This window comes from Ammospiza nelsoni, chromosome 9 (genome assembly GCF_027579445.1).
Source record: "Ammospiza nelsoni isolate bAmmNel1 chromosome 9, bAmmNel1.pri, whole genome shotgun sequence".
Classification (NCBI taxonomy): Eukaryota; Metazoa; Chordata; class Aves; order Passeriformes; family Passerellidae; genus Ammospiza; species Ammospiza nelsoni.
The window spans coordinates 26359193-26383811 of record NC_080641.1 but is presented as its reverse complement, the minus strand read 5'-3'; the positions used below and the strand labels follow the sequence as shown (position 1 = coordinate 26383811).

The 24619-nt window shown below is 43.7% G+C and overlaps 1 protein-coding gene across 3 annotated transcripts in view; it reads left to right on the top strand.

Annotated features, from left to right (window-relative positions):
* ERI3 (ERI1 exoribonuclease family member 3) overlaps nt 1-24619 on the top strand; it is a 128968-nt gene that overhangs the window by 10195 nt on the left and 94154 nt on the right. For all 3 annotated transcript variants that reach the window (XR_009418988.1, XM_059478482.1, XM_059478483.1), the window contains exons 3-5: nt 13533-13649; nt 19706-19765; nt 21982-22073. Coding sequence is in view for 2 of the 3 variants with exons in the window: in XM_059478482.1 (XP_059334465.1) it covers nt 13533-13649; nt 19706-19765; nt 21982-22073 (269 nt within the window). In the remaining variant the exon portion in view is untranslated. The remainder of the gene's footprint in view (nt 1-13532; nt 13650-19705; nt 19766-21981; nt 22074-24619) is intronic.

Here is a 24619-nt window from a genome sequence, read left to right as displayed (position 1 = left end):
GCAGCCGTGTTTGATTCTGCAAGGAAAAATTCTACTGTTGGTAGCGAACAGCTTTAGGAAAAGAATATTTTGAATGATGGGAATATGTGCAACATAATGGTATTTCTAAGTAGACAAGAAAAACAGTTTTTAGATCATTTCAGCAAGATCAGATATCTTGCCTGGGTTTTAACTCTGAAGTGTAATGAGACAGGAAGAGTTCAGCTTCAGAGAGATCTTCTAGTGCTCTGCCACTTGAGACATACGGAGATCCATATGAAGTACAGAACTTATCTGCAAACAGTTCATCCACAGTGCTGTAGAGCAGATTAGTAAAAATATTCTCAGTTGTTATCAAGATAGGCCTAGGTTTTTAACTGGAAAACTGTACTAAAAAGAAAAAAAACCCCTGATATTAGGTTGTTAGCGAACAAACAGAATTTCTGGGTCTAAAGTGGACTGAACCTCCTCTGCAAAGTAATTGGTCTGCATATGTTAGTGATACCTGCATTGGGTCACAAGTTCCTTTTGTTTTGTTTCAACTATATGAAAGGCTGAAGCAGTTTTCAGTGTGGTGTCTCATTACTGAAGCGACTCAATGCAGCTTGTGCATTTCCCAGTGCTGCTGTGGTTTCCCTTGCACTTGTCCTAACAAAGGATTGCTGCAAGTTGGGATCAAACTTGACTCCTGTCTTCCCCAGTAGTGCCTTGGTGGGTGCTGCCTGTTCTTTGTGTTTTTTGAAAAATGGATGGCAAATTCCCTGCTCTTTTGCTGGCTCTTTGTGGGAGGCTGTTGTGGCTCTGCATCCAGTTCTACTAGCAGGCTCTTAAGCGCTCCCCAAGTGAGATATCAGGCTATTTCCTGCATGCTCTGCCTCGGGTGCACAGACCTGTCAAAGCTGTAAATTGGATCTACCTTGTCCCTTTGGATATGGGCTTGGTCTGTGCACATTTTGATGCAAAACCATGATGCATGTGGAGCTAGTTTACAGCTGGCAGTAAAAAGGAGCATGAGTGGAATATGATTACTACTGTTTTAAGGAGCTTTGTCCCCAAGTCCTTGCCAGGGAAAGTAATGGTCTGGGCCAATGCAGATCGGCTATATATTTTGTTGGTGAGATAGCACCTTTAAGGTGGAGATGTTCTTCAGTGTTGTTTTTCCAGTCTGTTGTGTTCAGTGCCTGTCTGCATCATATAATGTGTTGAAAGGGCTGTCAGTGCCTCACATCCTCACCAACAAATTAGTTTGACAAATAAAGAAATTACCTTTGCTACATGGGTCTCAATGTAGCTGGAGAGGCTGAAGGTGCCTGCCAAAATCTGGAAATGTTATAAAATGAGACTTCAGTTGATGCCCTTACATACCTCTTATGTCTTTGCTGACCAGCATGGCTTTTGTCCTCTTCACTGCTAGGCTGTATGTCATGGTGAGCAATCTGTGCCATGCATTTCAGTGATGTTTGCTGCAAAGTTTTAGTGACAGAATCCTTAGCTGCAGGATTGATAGACAGGTTTTGGAGGTTTGGTCTGAGGTCAGAGCTGGGAGCTAGAAATGGTCATGTGCTGATTTTCACTGTGATACTGATAATTTTTTGCTTTTATTTTAATATCTGCAAAATAGAAGTCTAGATACAAAGAAATTCAAATGCAGTGGGATTTGCTGAGAAGGCTGTGTATACAGAGCTGAGCTAAGCTTAGCTCTGTATACCCAGATCCAAAGTAACAGATCTAAAGTAACGTGATCCATGTTACTTTAAGTGGGTAGGCATAGCTGTAAGTTTAGCCAGTTTGGCCTAAAAATCTTGCAAGAGTTCACTTGCCACCATACAGCACGTTTTACATTTCTCACTCACTGTTCTTCAAAATATTCTGGCTTCTTACAAGAAACTACTGAAAGAGCTATCTTTTTGTGCGCACTAAGATGTATGACTGCCACATCTGCTCCCCCTCCCGTTGTATTTACTCGTGCTCCTCTGTAACTGGCAGCCTTGCTGCCCTTATCCCTGGGGAAGTCCTTCATGCTCATTCGTGAGCCCTGAAGACCCCTTCATTTCCATTCCCTTTCACATTGCCCCATCGCTCTCTGAGGTCTCGTGTTATGGCCTCTGTAATGGGGATCAAGGAGGGTCAAGGACAGTGGTATTCCCCTGGGAAGCCATCTGCATTGTGGCTCTGGTGGCTGAGACTGCTGCCTGAATGCCTTGTGCCCGCTGCCCTGTGCTTTACACTCACTCCTGCGTCAGGCATCGAGGGTCCTTCATGCTCCCTGTCCTGTACCCACAAAGGAACGGGAGCATCCTCACAGCCCTGACTTCTGACTGCTTTCAGAAGATACGCCCCTCCATCAGTGCTTGTTTATATACACATAGAAACCGCTCAGCTTTATTGCTTTTCTGGATGTATGCATGAATAATGGGACCATCCCAGAGAGAAAAGAAGGTGTGGGGGGTTTTAACTGCACATTCTGTGTCATGTAGTGTTTTAGCCAGCCAAAGGTCATTAGGGGTTGGCAGCAAGAGATGTTTATGGCTGGCCTCTCGCATCTCTTTAAAGCTTACCTTGTGCCTTTGGAATGTGATCCAAAGCCCGCTGGGGTCAGTTGGGAGCTGTCATTCTGCAGAGGTCGGTGGACCCTGAATGGTGGTGGTGTATTTCATTTTTCAGCTCTGTTTTTTTCTTTTACTGTCTGGTAAGAGTTTATAAGTACCTGCTTTTATACACTGTCAGCCCATAGAGCTGGATACATATGGAGCTTTAGCTTCATGAGAAGATGCATTAATAAGTGGCAGTCTTGCTCTTTTGTCCCTTTGTCCTTGTAGACACCAATGTTTATGATGGTCAGTGCTTTCAGTGACTGTGTTAAGCAGCTCCACAGACTCAGGTCTGTGGCTGCCTTTATTAATGTAGTAAGAAGGTGTGCCTCTTTCAGTCAGCAAGCCAAGTATCTTGCCTTCAACTTCAGCCGAGCGGATGAAAAGAAATTATTTGTTTTAAATATAAAAAGACTGACGGTAGAAATCAGATCTGTTCAAAGCTGAACTTGAAATTAGCCTTCTATATATGATGTTAATCTCTAATTTATTAAAGCCACTTAAATGAAAATAAAATAAAATTCAAGCTCTGTATGTCTGCTGCATGGAAGCATAGAAGAGCATCAGATCTCTGACCTGCTAGAAGGAGCTGGATCTAGGAGTAGCTGAGCTGCTAAATGAGCTTTTGGTAATGATAAAGTTGCGTTTTTTCATGTCAGTTTTTTCAGGTGTTCATTGTCTCAGATTCAGTCAAATTGGTAATCATTTGGGAAGTAGTAATTGGCCTCTTTCAAACTCTCTGTAAAGGGAAAATATGAAATGTTCAGATCTTCTTATTGCTGAAGAAGGTTGTGACCAGAAGCAGAAGAATAAACTGTTTACAGACAGTGTTTTCTGTGTCCTCCTAAACAGTACTTTTTAAATGCAAAAATATCTTGATTTTTTTTTTGTTAGTGTATCCTAGATACTTCAACTCTGTTTAGCATGCATTTAGATGGTTATTTTGGGAAAATTTTTAATTATAATTGCTGTCAGATAAAACTGGATATACTAATAAATATAAAACATCACTCACCATTTCAACATAAAACCCTAAACACTGACACAGACTAAGCAGATGTTCAGTTACTAATTTATTTTTGGTGTTCAAATAAATCTGGATGATCACAGTACATACTGTGTATGTATTAAAAGTGTATTAACAAATAGGAGCCAGTCTTTCTGTAAGATAATATTTAGTACAAATGCAGGAGAAGGTTATATCAGATTCAGTGTGCATTTCCTTGAGTGCTGCTGTAAAAGAGCATTACATGTGTTTTCCCTTGAACATCAGTCTCATATCCAGCTCCCAGCCACGGGCAGGTACAGCTGGAGTGGCTGTGATGATCTGTGCAGCTGCCTGTCCTGCTCTATCTGCAATCTTGTTACTGCAGCAGGGACAACTGAGTCGTGTGTCTCTGCTCCTGAGCTGCTGTGATTTATAGGCTGACCTTGTAATGGGAATGGATGCTGATTTCCACCAAATTTAGGCCATATCAACAGATGTGCAGTCCCTGCCAAGCTCTCTGTGTAGGGTGACTAGATAGAGGATAGGGAAGCTGCCTTGGGAGCCATGCCTGAAGGTACTTTGTGGGAGGAATGTGTCCTTGAAATCACAAACTTGCTGCAGGTGGAGGCGATGGAGGGATCGCTCATCTGCAGGGGAGCAGGCTGCAAGGTACCCTCTGTGTGCTTTCCACATCATTTCCTCTGGAGGCTGAATCCAGGCAATCCCAGCTGAAGGCCAGGATGAGAATGCAGGTGTCTCACACAGTAACAGACATTGTCACAATCCTACCCTGAGGTGGATAGAGGACATGTGTGTGCCTGTGCCTGCCTGTTCTAGCTAGACATCCCCACATAGCAGCTTTCTTCTTGCACTGTTTTTGTGTGGCTGTTAAGCTCAATGCACTAGAAATCACCTGCCAAAACCTTTATTGAGGATGATCATGAGTTGCTGAAAAATAAAGAAATTCAGACTTGTTTCCCATGGCAACTTTAACTCAGCATAAGTATTACAGTAGAATATTAATCTGTAATTACCTATGTTCATGCATCTTAGGCTTGGGTGTAGTTTTAATAACCTACTTCTCCATTCAGCTTCTTACAATGCTGTTTGTAGAGAAATGCTGTTAAAAATACATGTAACATAGTGACTTAAAAGTTTTTTTTTTCTTTTTACTACAAGTAAGTAAATATGTAGATATTTATCACCTCTTTGTCAGTTATGGCTGTTATTATGCTATTGTTCTTACATCAGAATGCTTTAAATTTCTGGAGTGGCAGTAAACGGTTCATATAAGAGCCCTTTCAAATGCATTTTCCTGTTTGCATTGAGTTTTTGAGCCAACTTCTTTAGGCCTTGTAGCTTTAGAGGGTTGCACTGCACCTGGTGTCAGACCTGCACTTGGAGACCTCTCTCATTCTTCCAGTAAGTGGGGACAACCTTGCTGTGACCCATATCAGTCTGACAGGGTGGGTTATGACTTCAGGCAACAGAATTAGCAGTATTTATTTTAAACCTGATGAGCTAGAGAATATGAACAGTTATTGAACCCAAGTCTCCTGGAGAGCACAACCATGAGACCACCAGGCAAGACATCTGATGTACGAAAAAAAAATCAAAGCAATTTTTTATTTAAAGATATAAACCCAGCATTATTATAGCAACAATTCTAAAATACCAAGGCACTCAGGTGGCCAATGGCTGCAGTCCTAACCTGGCCTAACCTGCTAAGCTTTTGCCTGGTTGTTGACAGGCTGATGAGATGACTACTTTAAAGCAATCAGTCATGTTGCCCTTTCCCTCACAGTGTGCGGAGACCCCACATCAGTTATGCATCCTGGAGTGCAATTTCCCACCTGTGCTGTTTGAACACTGTATCCTTAGCTGTGCAAACATTACACATCGTTTAGGTGACAAGTTGCAAAGTTAAGTAGACTTGTTGTTACAGCAGAAAGTAGTTGAGCGGCAGTCACCCTGAAAGGAAAAGATCCAAGCTAGCTCAGGAATGTGCTGGATTGTTTGCCTCTCCATAAAGCCACTGATGAGGGCTACGTGTGCTTCTTGAAATACTCCCATCATGTGCATTTCTGAAGTGAAGGGGATGTGAAGTATATCCAGGTTTGTATATTTGCTGTGCTTGTCCTGCCATGTGCATGGCCTGGTGTGGTTCTCAATGGTCGGTGTGTGCCTGCTGCTCTTTCACAGCCTCTGAGGCATGGGAAGTATTTTGCATCACTCCCAGCATAATGTTTTAACTAGGCAGTATTCTGTCATGGCATAGTGCCCAGCTAGTGTTACTTGGGGATGATGCTTTTCAGGCTGCCATGGTTCCTGGGAAATTGTCTTTGCTGTGTTAAAGTGGTCTTGTCTTAACTTGGAACAAAACCTTCCTGATAAAGAAGCAATGCAGCTCAGCTCTTTTAGTGAGAGGGACACAGGACGTGCTTAAATCTTGTGGGCGTTTCCCACTTTATGCCGAGCTTGCTGTGCAACCATCCCTGTGTTTTCTTTGTTGATCTGTGCACTTGTTAGCTGGCAAAATAACTCTTCATAACATTATTTAGTTCCTTTCTGTCAGGCAGAAATGTGCTGCCATCAGCAGCTAGTTGTGATGTCTGTAAAACCCTGGGTGTTCATTTACATGCACTAATGTGCCCTTTCTACCCATCCCAGATGTTTTAGTGTCATTGGGAACATTGATCATTTGTCCTGCTCAATATCAGGTGAAGAGGTTGGGACTTGAAATGATCTGATAATTCTGCAACAGGGACTGCACAGGCTGTTTGTCTGCCATAGAGAGGAGTGGATGTGAAAAAGGATATAGTGTAGTTGCCATCTTGCAGTGGAAAGGTAATACTTGGAAATGTGTGTGTGTGCTGTTTTTAACTTGGTCTGAGTGCTAAACTTCCCCCAAACTGCCAAGCTTAAATTGTTGTTGGCTGTGTCAGTAGAGATGTTCTGGGTGGTTAAATATATGTCAATAGTGCTTGAAGAAACACATTGAAGTGTTGATGTCTGATGGTCTATATTTCTCATCCCATGTGTGAAAAGAGGGAAATTCTGCCTTATTCTTGATATCTGGGTCCTGCTGGAAAGATCAAAATAGCTTAGTGAGTTTTGGCAGGGAAAGATGATGCTGGTGGTGAGAGGTAGGAACCAGCCTGGGAGAAAATGATTACTGGAAGTTTTGTTATGAATGGCAGGACATGGGTTGTGAGCCTGCTGTCAAGATTTCAGGTGCAACGGCAGGCATGAAAAACTCCCAAAGACCACAGTGGTAAGTTTAGGAGAAAAGCATCATTTGTGAGATGTGGATCTTCCTTTTGTTGGCCCTTTAAGAAGGGACTTGAGCTGATTAAGTACTTCACTTTGTATTCCATACTCTTTAGAAGAAAAAAAAGATACTTTTTCATGAGAGTGAATAAGACAATCAGTGAGTGTGAGTAGGGGTGATCACAGGAAAATGCAGCTGTGAGTGCAGCCTGGATGGCATTGGGGTTGTGTTTAATGCAGTGATGAGAGGTGTATATAAGATGAGGTCTTTGTTGCAAAAATGAGAAAGGCAATGTTCCGGCCTGTGTCTGCTGTGGGTATGAAGAACAGTCGGGAATTTAAACAACAGCAAGGGAAATTCAGATTAGACATTAGGAAAAACTTCCCAATGATAAGACTAATGAAACAGGAGGATAGAGTGAGTGCCTGGGGAGTATGTGAGTCTCTCTTATTGGAGTCGGTAAAAACAGCCTAGACAAAGTCAGAAATTATTTAGGGGGTGATGATGCTGCCCTCAGGCAGGTGCATGGACTAGATGTCTCTTTTAAAGCTGAAGCTCCTGGAGGCATGTGATTAGATGGGGATTTCAGCTTCTATTAAAGAAAGAGAAATGGTCCCTCACCCTCAGAGTTGTAAGGCAGCACTGGGAAACAAGAGCCACGTTTGATGTCAGTGCAGAACCCAAAATGCAACTCAAAATTTATCTTTGAGGAAATCTAGCCTTTGACATTGGGCTTCGGTGTCCGAGTGTTGGGGGTAGGAAGTGTGATTCACCTGAGAGCAGGGGGAAGAAGAAATATTGGATAATCAATGGTCAGGCAGTAGAATTTTTCTTCATGTCATCCTATCCCAGTGTTTCATGATCTTCCCATATTCCTTCCAGTTCTCTTGTGTTTTGTTTTTGATGTGTATTTCCCTTCATGCTTTTCTAGGATATAGTAGTACTTTTAAATGTATCAATTTGTTAGATGTATGCTTATGTGTATTTTAAGCTAGGTAGTGATGGAAAAAAGAAATTTGGAGGTCAGCTGTTTCCCCAAAGACCTTTTGAGAGGTTTAATCAGTACACAGAATAACTTAGCCAGGACTGAGGCGCTGAGAGGCTCCACAGTGTGTGTGCAGGCAGACATCCTTTGGAAAGCCAGCATAGCCCTGATTCAGCAGAAGTCCTGCTGTTCCACACTGGAGAGGTGTTGCCTTTATGGTACTTGTTTTGGTTAGTTTAATAAAAAATTTAGAAGTGGGGAAAAGACCTATGAGGTCATCTTGGTTACTGCCCCTGAGGGCCAGTGCAAGGCTGCTCACTTGGAAATGGCTTTAGTTAAAATAATAATTAAGGCAGAGGATGGAAACTGGGGAGGCAGATCTGTTCGGCTAGTGCTGTCCTTACTATGTCCCTTTTCGATTTTAATTGCCTTGGAAAAAAAAAGAAAATCACAAGGCTTTAAAAGCTCTGATTCTCTCTGCTCTTCAACGCCCCCACACCCTCTCCCCGATCTTGGAGGCATCAACTCTCATCTGTCAAAGTGTAAATCAGCAATTAAAACACAAACAGCGAAATGCCAAAGATGACCCGAAGCACAAAGCAACTGACAAACAAGTCCGGACAAATCGGCGGATAATTTATAAGCATTGCCCTAAAATCTAATTATTTGGCAATTCGAATTTGCAGCCGGCCAGGGCTGTGCAATAAATTTAACCCGCCATAAATTATTTAGGAGCAGCCCGTGGTGTAAATCAAAAACACGAGTGTTTGTTTAAGAAATAAGCTCCTTGTGCATAAAATGACTTTTTTTCTTTAAAGAGGAGGGGGGAAAACCATCCCTGAACAACATGAACTGGTGCTAAGCTCTGTCCCTCCACAGACACTCCCTTGCCTCTTCTGCCCCTACCTTTTTTGAAGGTGTAAACATTTCTTTTGGTAAGAAGTTTTATGCTTTTCCTTATCAGACAAAATCTTTTTCTCTCAACAGCCTCTGCTTGTTTTTATTGCATTTTGAACAGTCAGCTCTGATTTTTATGGGCATCTTTTATTCTTGTGTTTATTAAACTTCTTCACATGGGGGTTAGAGTGAGGAATAAATTATTCTCTGGTAGTTTTTGAACTGAATAGGCCATATGGTCCTCCTCAAATATATAACTGTGTCCTGAAGTGTGCCCTGTCCACTTTGTACATAGGTGTCTGGATCAAAAGGTCTTGAGAGCTGGGAAGCTCTTGCTGGCACTTTGTTCTTTCTCCATAATGATAAGCAAAAAGGATAAGCAATAAGATTTCTCTATGGGAATTAGGGTAATTTCAGGTGCCTTCTTCTCTGACTGGAAATTGTTTAGCAAGTATAGTCTTGTGCTTGTTCATTTTCTTTATTAGCAAGAAGATCAAGACATCTGAATTGATGCATCCCTGCTCTGGTGTCAAAGGGAAGGCATTTTCATATAGGACAACTGGGTGAGGAAGGGCTGGGTTTATAGCAGTGCTTTCACATGCCATTATGAATTTTTCAAATCCCTCTTAGAAGAAATTCCCTAGCCATTCCATAGTTACCCTGCTGCTGCTCAACCCACTGGCTAGGGGCAGCCAGGTTGCACAGGAGACTTCTACCTGGAACTTTTTTTTAAACCCTTGGTTTTTCTAAAGGACAAAAGTTCTGAGAAAGCTGTCACATAGATTTGCTTGGAGTACCTTGAAATAGTAAATGTAGGAGTGTTATAAAGAGAGTGGACCTGGTAATGGATCTGTATAAGCCTCTGGCTCTGTAGGTTCCTATTGTTACCATGTCTGGGGGCACAGCTGAGGGGAGGGACAGGGTGCTGATGTTTTTTTCTTTAAGCGTGTTAATATTGATTTTAGAAGCTCTGTGTTCCAACAATATAAATGCAAATGCCTGTAATTGGGAGCCTTGTGCAGAATTTCTCAACAGAAAACATGTTCAACTTCTCTGACAATGAAAGGAAAATAAAAAGCCACTTATTTATTGGTGGTGGTTTGAATCCTGGATTTCCTTTCAAGTTACTTTGCAGTGCTAAATAAAATACCTAATTGCAGTGCTCGCAAAATTCAAATGAGTACATTTGTTCTCTGGTAGCTCGCGGCTATTTGCAGCCTCTGGACACCCTCAGCATTATTTTAGCACATCCATAACTCCTGGTTGTGCTATAAGGAAAAGCTGGCAGTGGGGGCAGAGGGAAGGCTTAGAAGCCCCAAATGCTGCTGGCACAAATCACTGCCAAAGTTGGAACATTTACTCAGTGTTGGAGTGGATATATGTGAGGATCTCAAGGTAACACTTCGGGATGATCAGGCTCTGATAGAAGAAAGGAACTGTCAGTGAATCTCTGCCCTTAACTCCTTCATGCTGCTTTCCTCCACCTTTCCTGCCTGGGAGGAAGCAGGGAAGGTCCTTGAATGGTGGAGATGGAGCTGACCATGTTGAGCTCTCTGGGCTGCTGTGAAACATGAGAGAGCACCCGGCTGCCTTCCTGCATCACAGTCTCTTGGGGGGTTGTGTGTATGAGTGTCTAAGTGCTCACCGTTTCATAATAATTACTAATGAAATTCTAGATCTGTAATAACATTTCAGATATCTAAAACAAACCATATGCTTGTTAAAAAAAAAAAAAAAGAGAGAGAGAAAAAAAGTGGAAACAGATCTACTTTAAGTCATAAATTCTTGGTAATAGAGGCCTCTTTTCTCCCCCCTTTCTGTTTATGTTTGATAGATATTTTTGTTTCTGCAGGAATGTCAACTCTTAATTTCATGATGTATCATGGGCTTAAGAAAATTGAATTTAATAAAGGCAAAAGATGAATGGCACCTTTAAAGGTCCCAACACTTGTCTTTATTAGCAGGACAAACTGCAGGGTCTCCAAACACTGCTTCTCTCCAAATGAAAGTTTAAATGAAAAGTACAGCAGTGTCACAGGTTAAATTTCATTGCAGGACTGGCTAACGTCGTTAGTGAGGAGTGGGGCTGATTTCATGGGGCTGGTATCTGTTGCCTTAGATACCAGTGGAGCAAACACTGCCAGAGACTGGAAAAATCTCCGCTATAGGAAGCAGATAAACTGCTTTTTGGGAAAGGTTCCTTACCACTTGTTTCAAAAACTGACCCAGTAAGCCCAAGGGAGTGGCAGCACTTTCTCCTAAGATGCTCTAGCTGCCTCTGGGGTTCCACCCCTGCTCCTGGCCAGGCACTTCTCACAGACCTACCATAATTCTGGATATTGTTACATTTTCCACATTTTTAAAGTATGGCTTTTTATTTCCTCTGTCTGTCTTAATCCGACCCTCCTGGAAGTGCTTTTTGCCTTTGGTTCTGGAAGGCGAGGACGCCTTTGTGTATCAGATCAGCAGCAGCCTGTCTTTCAGTCTCGCTTTGCATCCAGCCACTTGATGGCCCCTGAGGATGTTTGTGGTCCCTTAGGGTACATCCCAGCATTGCAGCACAGCCCTGCTCTGAAATCCAGCCGGTGTGTGTCCCTCTCTGGAAAGGGAAATGTTTGTCTTGCCTTGCCGTGAGCTTGCCTTGCTTCCATGATCACCCTCTGGGTGGGATGCAGGCCTAAGGGGCAGTGAGATGCCCCTGACCCATTTGAAAGATGGAATGATGTTATTCTGAGGTTAAGTCAGGCTCTATTATAGCAGCCTGTCTGTTGACTTCAAACTTTGCAGTCTGTTTTCTTTCTGAACAGAAGTTTGCTGCTTTCAGACCCTGTCTGTGGTGGCCCTTTTGAGGGGAGGATCAGCTGTATCCAGCTGATTTCTTACTGTCTTGGGTTTCCATGGGTCCTCTTGGGTGGCTGAAGCTGGTGAGTTTGGCTGCACCACAACAGGCAAATTGGCTAATACTCAAGTGTTTGGTGTGTGCCTTCTCCTTCCCTTGGAGCCCCTGGGTCAAGTGTGCTCTCTTTCCTGGGAAAACTTGGTGACTCCCAGTGGGGTGGTATGGCAGTAGGGAAGGATGTGCCCATCCATCCACTCTGCCTCATCCAGCACAGCGTGCTCAGGGAGTGGCACAGTGGACATGAGGAAATGCATAAGCCATGCGTCCTGTGCAGCTTCACTGCTCAATGTCTACACCTGGGCACTTCCACACTGTTAACACTTTATTTGATTTTTACATTATTTTCTAACTTTCCATCTCAGCAGCACGTGCTCTCCATGTGCCCTGGTCTGGGCTGTGCCCTCCTGCACTGGGGAGCTGCTCTGCTCTGTCCCTGGGCTCTGCCCACCATGGAAATTGGGTGTTTCTCCTGGCTATTTAAATTATCTGTTGTTTGCATTTACCCACCCAGCTTCTTGCCCTCCTGCTGCCTGGTGGGGTGGTGATGTCATCAGCTCATATGTGTAACCTCACGATAATTTCCGCCTGCAGGTCATGAGGGTTGCAACCACGCTCCAAAAAAGTGTGTTAGTTCCTCTGCAGCGGCTGCATTTTTCACATGCTAATTTTACTCACAGGAGTTGGATTTTTTTTCCATTTTTTATTATTTCTTATTTGTCTCTTCCAGATGTTTTCAGGCAGTTTTTTTTTTTGTTGTTAAACTAATTCCATTCATGTTTTAAAAATTTATGAAAGCACTAATAAAAATGTCAAAGTGGTAAAAATGTTAGCTTTTGCTCTGCTTTGATTAAATTTTGCAAACTGTTTTTGAATATTAAAAAGCAATATTTTTTTTATTCTCTCTCCCTCTCTCTGTTTTTCTCTAGAAGTGATTTGAGAGGCTTGTTGCATGGATATCACTCAGCAGGCTCATTTGCACTCCAGAACCTTGGTGCCATGGATCTCTATTAAATAACATAGACAAATTATTCTTTAAAGACACCAAACAAATTGTCACTTCTCCTCTTACATTAAACTAGAACGAAGAAAGGGAGTGGAGAGGAGGGGGGTGAACACAAAGGATTTTATCGCTTTTATTCAGTGGGTGGCTTTTTTAATTTCATGTATATTTTTTAATAATTGAGAAATCCATTGCAACTGGATTTGTTTAAACTTTTTATTAACAGGTTCATGTAAATTTTTGATTGCTGATTATTCAAATAATTGAACATTCTTCTGATGAAGGAACGTTTTTATTTCCCTATCAGCATAAATTGGCTACAAAGAGGAAAATGAAGCAGGGCTTGCTACTGTGCTGTATCTCATAGGGATGGATGTGGGGGAAGCTTTCAGCTCCTCTTCCCAGTCTGTTGGAGGAGGGCAGTCCTCCTCAGCCTTTCCAGAGAAGGAGGTGCTTCATGCAGTAGTCCCTGTTGTCTTTGTGATGGTGTCCTCTAAAAGGATGGTGGGCTGGAAGGGTTGAGACTGGTCTTGGGGAGGGCACAGCCCCTGCAATGTCCTTGCCAAACAGCTGTGAGCCCATTGTGAGCACAGCTTCATATTCCCTGGGTAGCACATGGGACTGGTGTGAGACCACCTTCCTTAGGTTCAGCTTAGGCAGTGATGTGTGCAGCTGCAGTGCTGAGCACAGAGACCTCCTTGCAGCCTGTCCCTGCTGCAATGAGCATCAGCACCATCCTCGTCTGTTCTGGTGGTGTTGGATGTGCTCTGTGCTGTGGTACCACCTTCCCACTTCTGCAGAGCTTTGTGTTGAGTTTATTTTTGTTTGGGGCTATCAGGCCACCTCGCTAGATGGGATCATTTCCATCTTCATTTCTTGTTTGTTTTAAATGAACAGCTGCTTTTCTTTTTGCCCTATTCAGGAAATCATCGAATTCCCTATCCTGAAGCTGAATGGCAGGACGATGGAGATCGAATCCACCTTTCACATGTATGTTCAGCCTGTGGTGCATCCCCAGCTTACGCCCTTCTGTACAGAGGTAAAGTGCAAAGGTTCCCTGGTGCTCCAAGAGTCTCTCTGGGAAGCAGGTTTCCATTGCACCAGGACTCAGGTCGCCTCTTCACGGTGCAGCTGCAAGGCAGTGTGTCATGCCAGTCTTGAGTTCATGACAAAGAGAATAATTTTTTGTTATTGCAGTAATGTGTAGAGACATCAGTTTGGATTCATAAATAACTCTAGCTGTGATCAACCAACTAAGATAATTGTATTTACAGCTAAAAAATGTCTCAATAGGGTGACCACCAAATAAACACACTCATGTTAGCTGATGTTCAAAATGCTGTAACCTGTTTATGAGCTCTTGAAATTTTGCTGTTCTCCTCTGTGGTGGGGAAGATCAAAGAGAGCATGGACTGAGGAAAGACAGTGCTTTGCAAATGTGTGGTTCAGAGGCACTAAATGACTCTCCTGTGGGCCTGCATGTTAGGATCTGGGGAGTCCTTCAGAGTGGTAGGATAATTAATGTTTGCATTTTTAAGACTTTCTTTTTGGTTGTTGTAATTGTGGGCCACTTGATTGCTCTTTACTTGCTTACTCTCATTGCTGAGGACAGCTGCTTTTGAGCTGTGGCCACCTTTCCCCAGATATGGAATGAAGGTGGTAAATGTGATCCCTGATGGTTCAGAGGAGTTGAGGAGCAGGGTTTGGTTTTGTTGTTGATTTGGGGTGGCTTTTTGTTTTGTTTTTTTATTTCACCGAAAAAGTTAACTATTTTTCCAAGTGTGTTTTCCCTCCTTGCCATAATCACCAAAAGAAACTTTAAGTTCCTTTTGCTTTGAGCTTTTTTTCCTGTCATTCCAATGGTTCAGTTTTGGCCAGCACAATCACTAAAATACTGACTGTGGGAATCAGTGTATTCAAGTTCTTCATCTGTCCCTGTCTTGTCACCAACACCATGATGTGTTTTTCCCCTACCTCTCTGGCTACAGGCTTAGGCCCGTGGAGGGCTTGTACTAGCCTGATGAAAAATGACTCCTCTGTGTCAGGTGGAGTCCCCTCCAGAACCAACCAGCCCCTTCCATATTTTCACATTGTAAAAACAAATACTTATTTTTATTCTGCTGTAACTCAAAACCGTCTGAAGGTATTTTATTTAAACTTAAAAAAAAAAAAAAAAACACTAAGCCCAGAAAACATTATTCCCCAGAGAAGAGCTTTCAGAAACCTATAAATGTGTGAGAACAGAGGGTTATAATGGAAATGGTTTTGCAACCTTAATGCTAGAAGGCTGGGCAACTACTTTGGCTGTCCTTGTCCCCATGAGACTTGCTGGACATATGCTTGTACAAATGTGATAAATCTCACAGCTTGCACCTGATCTTTGCTAAAGACAACGTCATCTTCTAGAGCTGAGCCCAAAATGTTGGCCTTGCAAGTCACCTAAATTCTGGAGAGAAGTTGTCTCATTTACTCCCACCAAAACTCCCTTTTCTGGAAATCTCTCTATTGCATGCTTTCCCCTGTTTCTAAAGACTGCAGCTCTGTTCTTGCACAAGAGTCTGCATGAGTTGCTTGCTCTGTGCTTGTGGGTCAGTTTTGTGAGCTGAACAGAGCCTCCAGCCTGCTGTAATCTAAGGACATTCAGAGCTTCTCTAGATGATGACCTTGTGACCAACAGCCAGCCCATCTATTGCTCCTGTACTGCAGTGATGGTTTCTTGGTTTTCTCTTGCTCCTGGGGGTCTGGACCGGGTGTTTGTGTCTCCTGTGTGGAGCCTTGAAGCAAGTCAAGCTGAGTGTGTCTGTGATGGCTGTGCTTTTGCAGGATGGGCACAGCATTCTGCTGCAGACTCTGACATGAACCTCAGTCTGGCATCATGCCCAGAGCTGGGTGAAAATGGGCAGTACTGAGGCCAGCAGGCAAAATGACTGCAGAACCCCCACCTGTGTCTATCAATGGTGCAAAAAGGCTGCACTGCCAGGTTTGGCAAGTCCTCTGCTATTAACAACATGGATTAGAAAGCTGGTTTTAATCCTAGCCTTGATGTCACTGGCTCCTGGTTACCCCTACATTTTACCCCTTGCTACTTAGTGCTCAGCATGGCCCCTGTCCTTCCTGGCTTGGCAGTCCCCTGGCCTGTTACAGATCCCCAAGAGTGGGATCGTGGCTGGAGATGTGCTTGTTCCTGAGGCCCATGTATGGGGCTGAGTTTGAAACCCTACCCTGAGAGCCACTGGTGAACCTTACTAAACAGTGGGGTGCTGCCAAGTAGGTGCAGAAATCATCCCTGTGCCACTGGTGCAGGTTTGCTTGAGACCCCAGGGACACAGCCAGGATGTGCTCTTGCAGAGCTGCTGCCTGAACTGCTCCAGCACTTGTTATCGACTTTCTGCTGGTTTATGTTTTCTGAAAAATACTAATTTTGCTAAATGCCAGTAAAGGGCTTTGTCTAGGCACCTCTACTTACAAAGGTTGAGATTTATTGGCCTCTTTGTCTACAAAGAAAGACCAGGCCTGATTATCAGATGGTACACCAGAGACAAGTGCTTAGGTAATCAGCAAACTGTCTTGGAGTAGAAATACGATGATTTCCCAGATAAACTCTCTAGCAAAAGCACTGGTGTTGACATTACACAGGAGCCTGTCTGCTGTGCTGCTGATTTCCCCTCTCCCCCCTGCCTTTGCTAAGCAGTAGAGCTGCTTGGTGTAGACTCTGTGTGGAAGGGTTACTGGGGTTTGGATTACCTCTTCCATCACTCTTCCTTCTTGAAGATAACAGCACAGCATGGGAAGGGTACTTGGAAGGGTGGAGAGCTTGTTGCCTCCCTCAAGACATCGCTTTGCTTACCTTTTGGTGTGTCTGTGCTCTCCCCTGGCTACAGGATGTTTCTCCAATTCCCCACATCAATGGCCAGGAGCTTTCTTCCAGTGCTGGCTCACTCTGAGACCTCGTCTCGTCCTCTTTCTCCTGACCTGCTTCTGTAAAACAACAGGTCGTGAAACTTGGTTATTTTGAGGGGAGAGCTGAATACTTAGGTGGAAAAGTTGTTAAAAGCTGTTACTAGGTGTACAATGCTCATCATGCCTTGTTGGAAGATGCAGATGATTTTTCTGGTGCCCAAGAAAGTTCTTGCCAGGAGCATAAGGAGAGGTTCCCTCTACATGCAAGGTGCTTGTACAGATCTTTTTGCGATACTTGGCTCTCTTTTTATGACTAATTTTTATTGATTTTTTTCCTGAAGGAATAGACAAAAAAGAATACAAAAAGATAAAGGCATTATTGCTTGCTTATGTTCCCAAGTACCTCATGCTTCTTGGGATAACCAGTGAAATTTTACAATTGTACAGTTTTATGTTTTATACTTTTTCAAAGCTGCAAGACCAGATAATGCTGCAGAGATCCAATGCACTAGGTTAGATGTGGCAGATGGACATAACTGATAACAAAAAGTATCAGAAAGGATGAGAGAGTAGAAATCTGGTCCAGTTTGAGCACTCTGACCTGTATTGAAATGTACCTATGGAGCAGATACATTCCTTTGTATTCATGTGTGTGATTTCTGCAGTGTGAATCTCGTGTGTGTGTGCTTGGCAGTGTGTCCTTGTACAGACAGGCTGGTGCTTTGCTAGCCTGGCAGGGAAGGACAGAAGGAGTTTTGGGCAAGAATAAGCAGTGACTCTTGGTGACACCTCTGCATCTGCCTCCATATCCCTCCCTCCTCCTGATGGGAAATATCTGGATGAGGCCATTATACCCTGTCCTCCCATGGCATCAGGGGTGCAGTGCTCCACAGATACTGTCCTGAGGGTGCCTGCAGTGGTAGAAACCATTTGCATTAGTACTGGCTGAGATAGTGAAATGTCACCTGTCATCCTTAGCACAGAAAAGACTTGGACCTCTTGGAGCAGGTTCAGAGGAGGGCCATGAAGATGAGCAGAGGGATGAAACACCTCTCCTGTGAGGAAAGGCTGGGAGCTTTGGGGCTGTTCAGCTCGGAGAAGAGAAGACTCCCAAGAGACCTTGTGATAATACTCCCAAGAGACCTTGTTGTGACCTTTTAGTACTTAAGAGGGCCTATAAGATAGACTTTTCAGCTTGGCCCCATTGTGACAGGACAAGGAATAATGACTTTAAACTAGTCAACTAAGTGTACAGAAGAAGATTTTTACATTGAGGGTGGTGAAGCAGTGGCACAGATTGCCAGAGGTAACATTTAAGGTCAGGTTGGATGGGGCTGTGAGCAACCTGATCTAGTTGAAGATGTCCCTGCTCACTGTGAGGGAGGTTGGACTGGATGAACTTTAAAGGTCCCTTCCAAAACAAACTATTCTATGATTCTGTGTTCCTTTCTGAGCACACCTTTCAGTCACTTCCAGAGATTTGGGTTGAGCTGCTGTCTGAAAGGCAGAACCAGCACTTAGCAATAGGTGAACCTTCCACCTCTGCCAGAAGAATACATGGAGAGAAAGATGGCAAGAAAAGCAAAAACCACGCCAGTGAGTTTTAAAAACTGCTCTAAAGAGCCATGCATTAGTTCCTCAAATCTATTTGCTTCTCAGAGTATAGAAGTCTGTAGGTAGCAGCTGTTAACACAATTAAAATAGAGATTATTATTAAAACAGTTTCCCAAATACAAAAGAGTGTCTATGTCCCTCCACTTTCCTAAAATTCCACTTCATAATGGCTTGATGAACTTGAGAAACACACCTAGAGGAACTCTGCATTCTTAAAATTAAAATACTTCCCCTAAAAGGTATGTATTGCCATTTCATGGAGTCACTATGAGAAAATAATCTTTCCACTTACAGTTTATTCAGTGAGTCAGGTATTTGGTATTCATTAAATGTAATTACAGTTTAATTGGAGTTTATTATAATTTCTTTTTCTGTCCTCCAAGTTCAGTGCTGTAAGCCAAGCAGCCAAAGAAACTGAGATATAGAAACCATTTAGCTTCCTTCAGTTGCCACATACTTAATAAAGCAGAGCCCTCTGGTTTATGAGAGGACTTATCTTGTACAAGTAGTTTGAGCTGGTCTGCGTGGAAGAGTTACTCCTGGCTGCGGGTGTGGCCATCAGTATCTCTCAACTGGATGCTGTGGCTTCCAGAGGCATGGATGCTTCTAGGTTGTGCTTGACCTTTATTTTATGAAAACGTGTGAGATGTGTAGCTTCAGGAAAGTGCCATATGAAGTGAAATCCCACAGTGTGCACTTGTTCTAATAATGATTTTTTTAATTACTTGGGTGCATTGATGGCAAGCTACTGAACTCCAATATTCAATATGTTAAAAGACAGTTTTGTCAGTTGGAAGGCAGACAGAAAAATTATCAGTTTTCCATGTGCCTCAAGCTCTCCTGGGCAGACACAGGCAGAGGCCTGTGAGACTGCATCTTTTAATGCATGTGTTTAGCTTTGAGCAGATGGGCAGTCTAGGAGCAGTCAGTAGGAGTATCTGTTGGCAGGACCTCTTCTAAGGAGCCTACTGGAAAACAGACTAGACAGGGCTCTGGAAGAAAGTGCTTTTCTTCAGATTTCATTCCATTATTTTGAATACAATTTTTAACTGCTGAGCAATGCTGTGATGGACTATGGGAACATGGACATGCTGTCTGCCCAGCTCAGGGGAGGATGACTGGGTCCACTCCAGGTCTCACTTGCCAATATTTCTCTGTTTGGTTTATCTGACACTGAAATTGTGGTGTCACTGTGACAGCAGAGTAATGTCCAGAGACCTTGGTAGTCACCACTGCCTGTGTACATCAAGGCAACACCAAAACTGCTGAAGGGCATGTTGAAAAAGGGCATCATGCTGGTGTATGATACTGCTCCCCAAATTGATCCTGTCATGCTGAGAATTTGCAGGTTTGTGGTGTGGGTAGGAACTCCACTACATTTCTGTGTTTGGGATAGAGCTGTGCCCTTTCCTGTGGCTGGGGAGCAAGCAGGGTTACTCTGCTGTGGCTGGTTCCTCATCATCACCCCTGTGGGTCACAGGAGCATGTTTTGGTTGCAGAAAGATGGACAGGAGAGTAGACCTCTCTAATGATCTTTTGAGTGCCGCTCTGGTGACTGCTTTCCGTTTGTCTCTGTTTCAGCTGACTGGGATTATTCAAGGCATGGTGGATGGGCAGCCGAGCCTCCAGCAAGTGCTTGAGGTAAGCAGAGTAACCTTTAGTTCTCAAACTCTGACCTCTGGTCTTGTAGTCCCCTCTTCATCTCTTTCCCTGCACCCTCCCCTTGCTGAGAATCGAACCGCGTAATTTGACTATGATTACAGCTTCATTAGAATAACATTTGCTGTCACACTGGTGACACACTGCTGAGATTATTGAACCATTGATCTGTCATCTCCAGCTGTTCATGTCAAGGGTGCTGACAAGATATCCAAACTCCTGCCAGTAAATAGGAGAAGAGGCGATTCTTTCTTGAGCCAGTTTTAAAGCGCCAAGACATTGCTCAAGACCACTGCTCCTGGAGATTCTGCTTTCATTTCTTTTCCCCTCCCTCAGCACTTTATTAAATTATTTTTTCTACGTATTTAAATGCTCAATAATACATGTAGTATAGAAAGAAAAGGCCTCTGAAATCTAATCTAAAGGATGTGTGAATGCAGATACAGCCCTAATAATACCTTCTGCTTAATGTGGAATTCCTAGAGCATTTAAGGCTTAATTAACTTGGAAGTATTTCTCCATCAATAGCTTTTGTTGGTAGTCAGATAGGGAAGGAAACCTCCTCAAGCAGAGCCTACTTGGGCTGCAGGTTGGTGTTTGATGCGTCATCTCTGTCAGGATTTCCACTGCTGAGTAACCTAATTGTTCCTAATCAGAATAATTGCAACAATTGTTTATCTGAGGAAATCAAATTAAAGGTGTTAAAATCCTCCATGGAGACAGCATTTGATGGGCACTCACATCAGGGAGTTTAGAAAGGTTACCACTGCTGTCCCCAACTCTGGGCAGGCTCATGTGAGGCTGGCTGGGAGATCGTTTTAGCCAAAGGGAGTGTGGCTAAGAGGCTGGATGCTGCTTTTCTGGAGAGTTTTACTCAGGGGGATGTTGTACAGTCACAGGAAGAAGCATTGACCCCTGGCAGGAAAGGCTGTGTTGGTGACATGAGACTGAAGATGGTGCTCTGCAGAGGGGGTGTCTCACATCCATGCAAACCCCCAGCTCTCCAGAGAGCATACAGCAGTCTTGCTTGGCCATAAACATATGGATGCATGAGCCTCTTTCCCCCAGGAGGGAGAGCCCTCTTTGCCTGGATGGGTGAGTGTAGATTGCCACTGGAGTATTCCAGAAAATGGTTCATTCTGTTTCTATGGAAGCTTCTTAGAGTGTGGAAACACTTATGTAGAATTTTTTTTATTTGGACAGAAAAGGTGTTCATACAGCAGCATGTTTCTAGGTTAAAATGAGATTCAGGTCGGGCAGCTTCTGAGGCAGGCTGGTTTGCTCAGGAATGAAAGGTGTCAAACAAGGGAAAAGAGGAGGGATTTCTGTTGCTCAAGCATTGAAAATGCTGCTAATGAAGTTGCATAGTAACAGTTGATTGCCTGCCACTGCAAGATTTTGGGCACATCATCTGCTAGTTTTAGCTGGACTGAGTGTGTATGCAGGGCTTCTGTCTGTGCAGGGTTTCTAGTCTAGGTTAGTTCCTTAATCTGTGAGGTGGATTGCATCCTCCAGGTTAACATGGCCCATTTTTTAAGAGGACCCAGAATGTCTGTCCCTGTGGGAAGTTGTTCAGGAATAGGGGATCCACTTTAAATCCATACTACCCTGAACAAGCACTACTTCAGAACTGTAAGAAGAAAAGAGAGATCCAGCCTGGAGAGGAAGGGGACACCTGGCTTTGCTTGTTACTGCCACACAGCGCCTGTGTGTGCCCAGCCCTTCCATTTTTTTCCCCTTCCCATATCCCCCTGCTGCTATATGAATCAGTGTATGTGAGAAATGCTGTAGGGGAGGGGTGCCATCTCAATGTACCTGTCTTTTATCCTCACTGGAGGGGACAAAAGTTATGTTTCCTACGAGCCTCTTTGGTACAGGGAGAGGAGAAATGCCAGGTAACAGCACGGTTGTGTCGTCCCGTTAACGCTGCACAACTTTCATCCCTCCACAAGCAGAGCTGCTGCAGTGTCTGATAAGATCATCTCTCCTCTGGTTGCCTGATGTCTCCTATCAGAAATCTTCAAAGGTCCAAACGTGCTGTTGTTGAGATGGCAAGCAAAGAGAGAAGAGAGAGAGGGAGAGGTTGGATAAGATCACAATTTTCTTCTCTCTTGATTGCAAGCAGCTTATCTGAGTTTAACTCTTGTGGCTCGGCCTGTCTCTGCAAAACTCATCCTCTTTTCTTGCCTTCCTTTCAGAGGGTTGACGAGTGGATGGCAAAGGAAGGCCTCTTAGATCCCAGCGTCAAGTCGATTTTTGTGACCTGTGGAGACTGGGATTTGAAAGTGATGTGAGTATGGGAGGGGAGGGAGATTTTCCTGGGCTTTATTGCTCCATTCTTGCTTGTAGTGCATATGTCTTTGTCCTTGCAAGCCTCCAACTGTCCCTACTCATTGTTTCTTAGGGAAATTGTTGTTTGCCATGCATAATTGGGAGAGGAAAGTTGTTTCAGAAGACAGGTGGGTGCTGGGCGTGGTGCAAGATCACTGCCTAGGATATTCCCTATAGCAAATGAAGCCTTTCAGAACCCAAGAAAAGTTTAAACTGGAGCTTTGGGATGTTTTGCCTTTTACCCAATATACTTTCCAAAGGGATGGATATTTCTGAGTGCATACGTGAATGATCAAGTGATGATCCTTACCTGACTTCCTGCATTTAAGGATTTTTCTGTCATCTTGGCACAGTAATTCAATGTGAATCACAGAGTAGTCTTTGGAACAGAACACAAGCAGAATAGAAACCAGGTCTGGCATGCTCCAGTGGTGTTCTTATCGTTAAGGTCATCTTCATCAGTTGGGTGAATATCTGGCAAGTACCAGGTGGGGGCCTGCACTGGGATCTGCAAATGTTAGTTTATGTGCATGTTTTGTTAGAAAAATAGCTAGGCCACAACCTAAAAATGTTATTGTAAGAATGGAGCTAAATGTCCGAAAATTAAATTAGTTCAATCTCCAAAGTGTTTGCAGATCAGTGTCCTATAGAGCTGAATTCCTTTGGATTAGTATAATCTTGCTTCAGCTTTCATTTCCCTGTGGTGCTGGATAAAGATTCCTGTTGTTATCACAGCAGTAAAGCATGGGCTTGACACATCCCATCCTAAACTGACAGCCACAACTCGTTAGTAGTGTTACTTGGTTCTCACTGTGACATTGGTTTCCCCAAGCTGGAAGCCTAAATAAACTGCACATAGTCTAGGAGCAATCAGCACCAGTTCTTCCCTGACAAGTAGTCTTTGCAGAGTGGCAGCTCCTTGCCTTTTCTTTGTGTAATTAGTGAAACATGAAATATGGGGTCCAAAGCTCAGCACAAGCACTAGTGGTGCTGAGAAATTGCCTCCAGACAGACAGAGGGGTGGTATTTGAATTTTTGAGTCAGAATCTCAGTCTTTGCTCAGGCTGTGTCCAGAGCTCATATATATTGCAAGTTCCTGTGTTAGTTGCTTAAATTAGGAGTCAGTTATTTTTCATTATATATCATGTTTAAGTATCTGTTAGAGACCAGCACAGTTGCTGCACTAAACTTCGGTTTCTCATGTATTCTGTTTTCTCTGTTCTTTACTCCTGTATTGATGTTGTGAGTCCAATTTACCACTTTGTTGATGGTTGTGAGAAACAGTTGTCTTTGCTCCAAGCCCATCTTTCCGTCGCTTTCACAGTGGGCTGACAAGATTCCCAGGTAATGATATCCTAACTTGGTGTTCATATGGAAAGAGCAACCTGGATGTGTTGGGTGGCTTTTTTTTTTTTTTTTTTTTTCCTTCAGAGCTCTACAGCGGGCAAATAGAGGTAAAGAGGAGTCCCATTAGTGGTGGGCCATAGGGGTTGTGAGGTGAGCTGGCTCAGAGGGACACGCTGTTCTGGAGTGGAGATACACTATTCACTGTTTGCAGTGGTCTCTCGCATGGATTGTCCCTCACTACTCAGCTGGAAAAGAAGACTCCACTCCTGGCCATGAGGTTGTTGAGAGTGGTTCATTTCTCCCTCTTCCTTTTAAATTTTTTTTTTAAACCATTAACTTCAGAATTCAATCCTGAAGCGTCTTCAGGGCAAAGCAGAAAATGCATTCTGTGTTTCCAAGCACATGGATAGCGGGAGTCTGGCTGCAGCCGCCTGGTGAGTAGCACATCACGCTGCTCCGTCGCCGATTGGGTGCTGCAGCGTGTAGCATCACATCTGATTAGCACCATGCCAGTGGATGAGGCTGGAGTGAGGACTCCCTGCCAGCTCTGACTTGTCTCATTTCCCATTACTTTTATCCGTCACCACAAATGCCGAGTCTACCTCCTGAACTAATTAAGTTTGCGTGTGTTTAGACACATTGCCAAATAGGGTTTAGCAAAGCAGAACTGAGCATCTCTTTTTAAAGAGAGAAAGCGGAGAGCTGAAACAAGGCTGCTCAGACAGGGAGGCAGAGCCTCAGAGACGTGGAACATCTGTGAGGTATTCCAGGGAACCCTTCATGCTTCCCTACAAGACCTGTGGTGTAGCTGATGCCCTTTGCTACCACGCTGAGACCACACACTGGTCTCACAAAAGGCAGCAGGAAGGGAGGTGGTGCTGTTTGTCCACTTTTGGAGGAGTGTTGTTGGAGCATTGCATGGTAGAAACCTGGCTGGGTTCCAGAGGAATTGAGGACACTGAGGTGAGTGCAACACTTCCTGGCTTAAGGAGCCATCACTTGTGACAAGTTTACTCCTAACTCTGCTCTTTCTTTTCTCAGCTTCCTTAGTAATGACAACTGCTTGCATAGCTGCAGTCCTCTTACCCAGATCTTGAGTGGTTTGGAGTTCCTGTCCTCCGTTGTCCTTAGCTTGGCTGGTAAACCATGCAGCTTTGT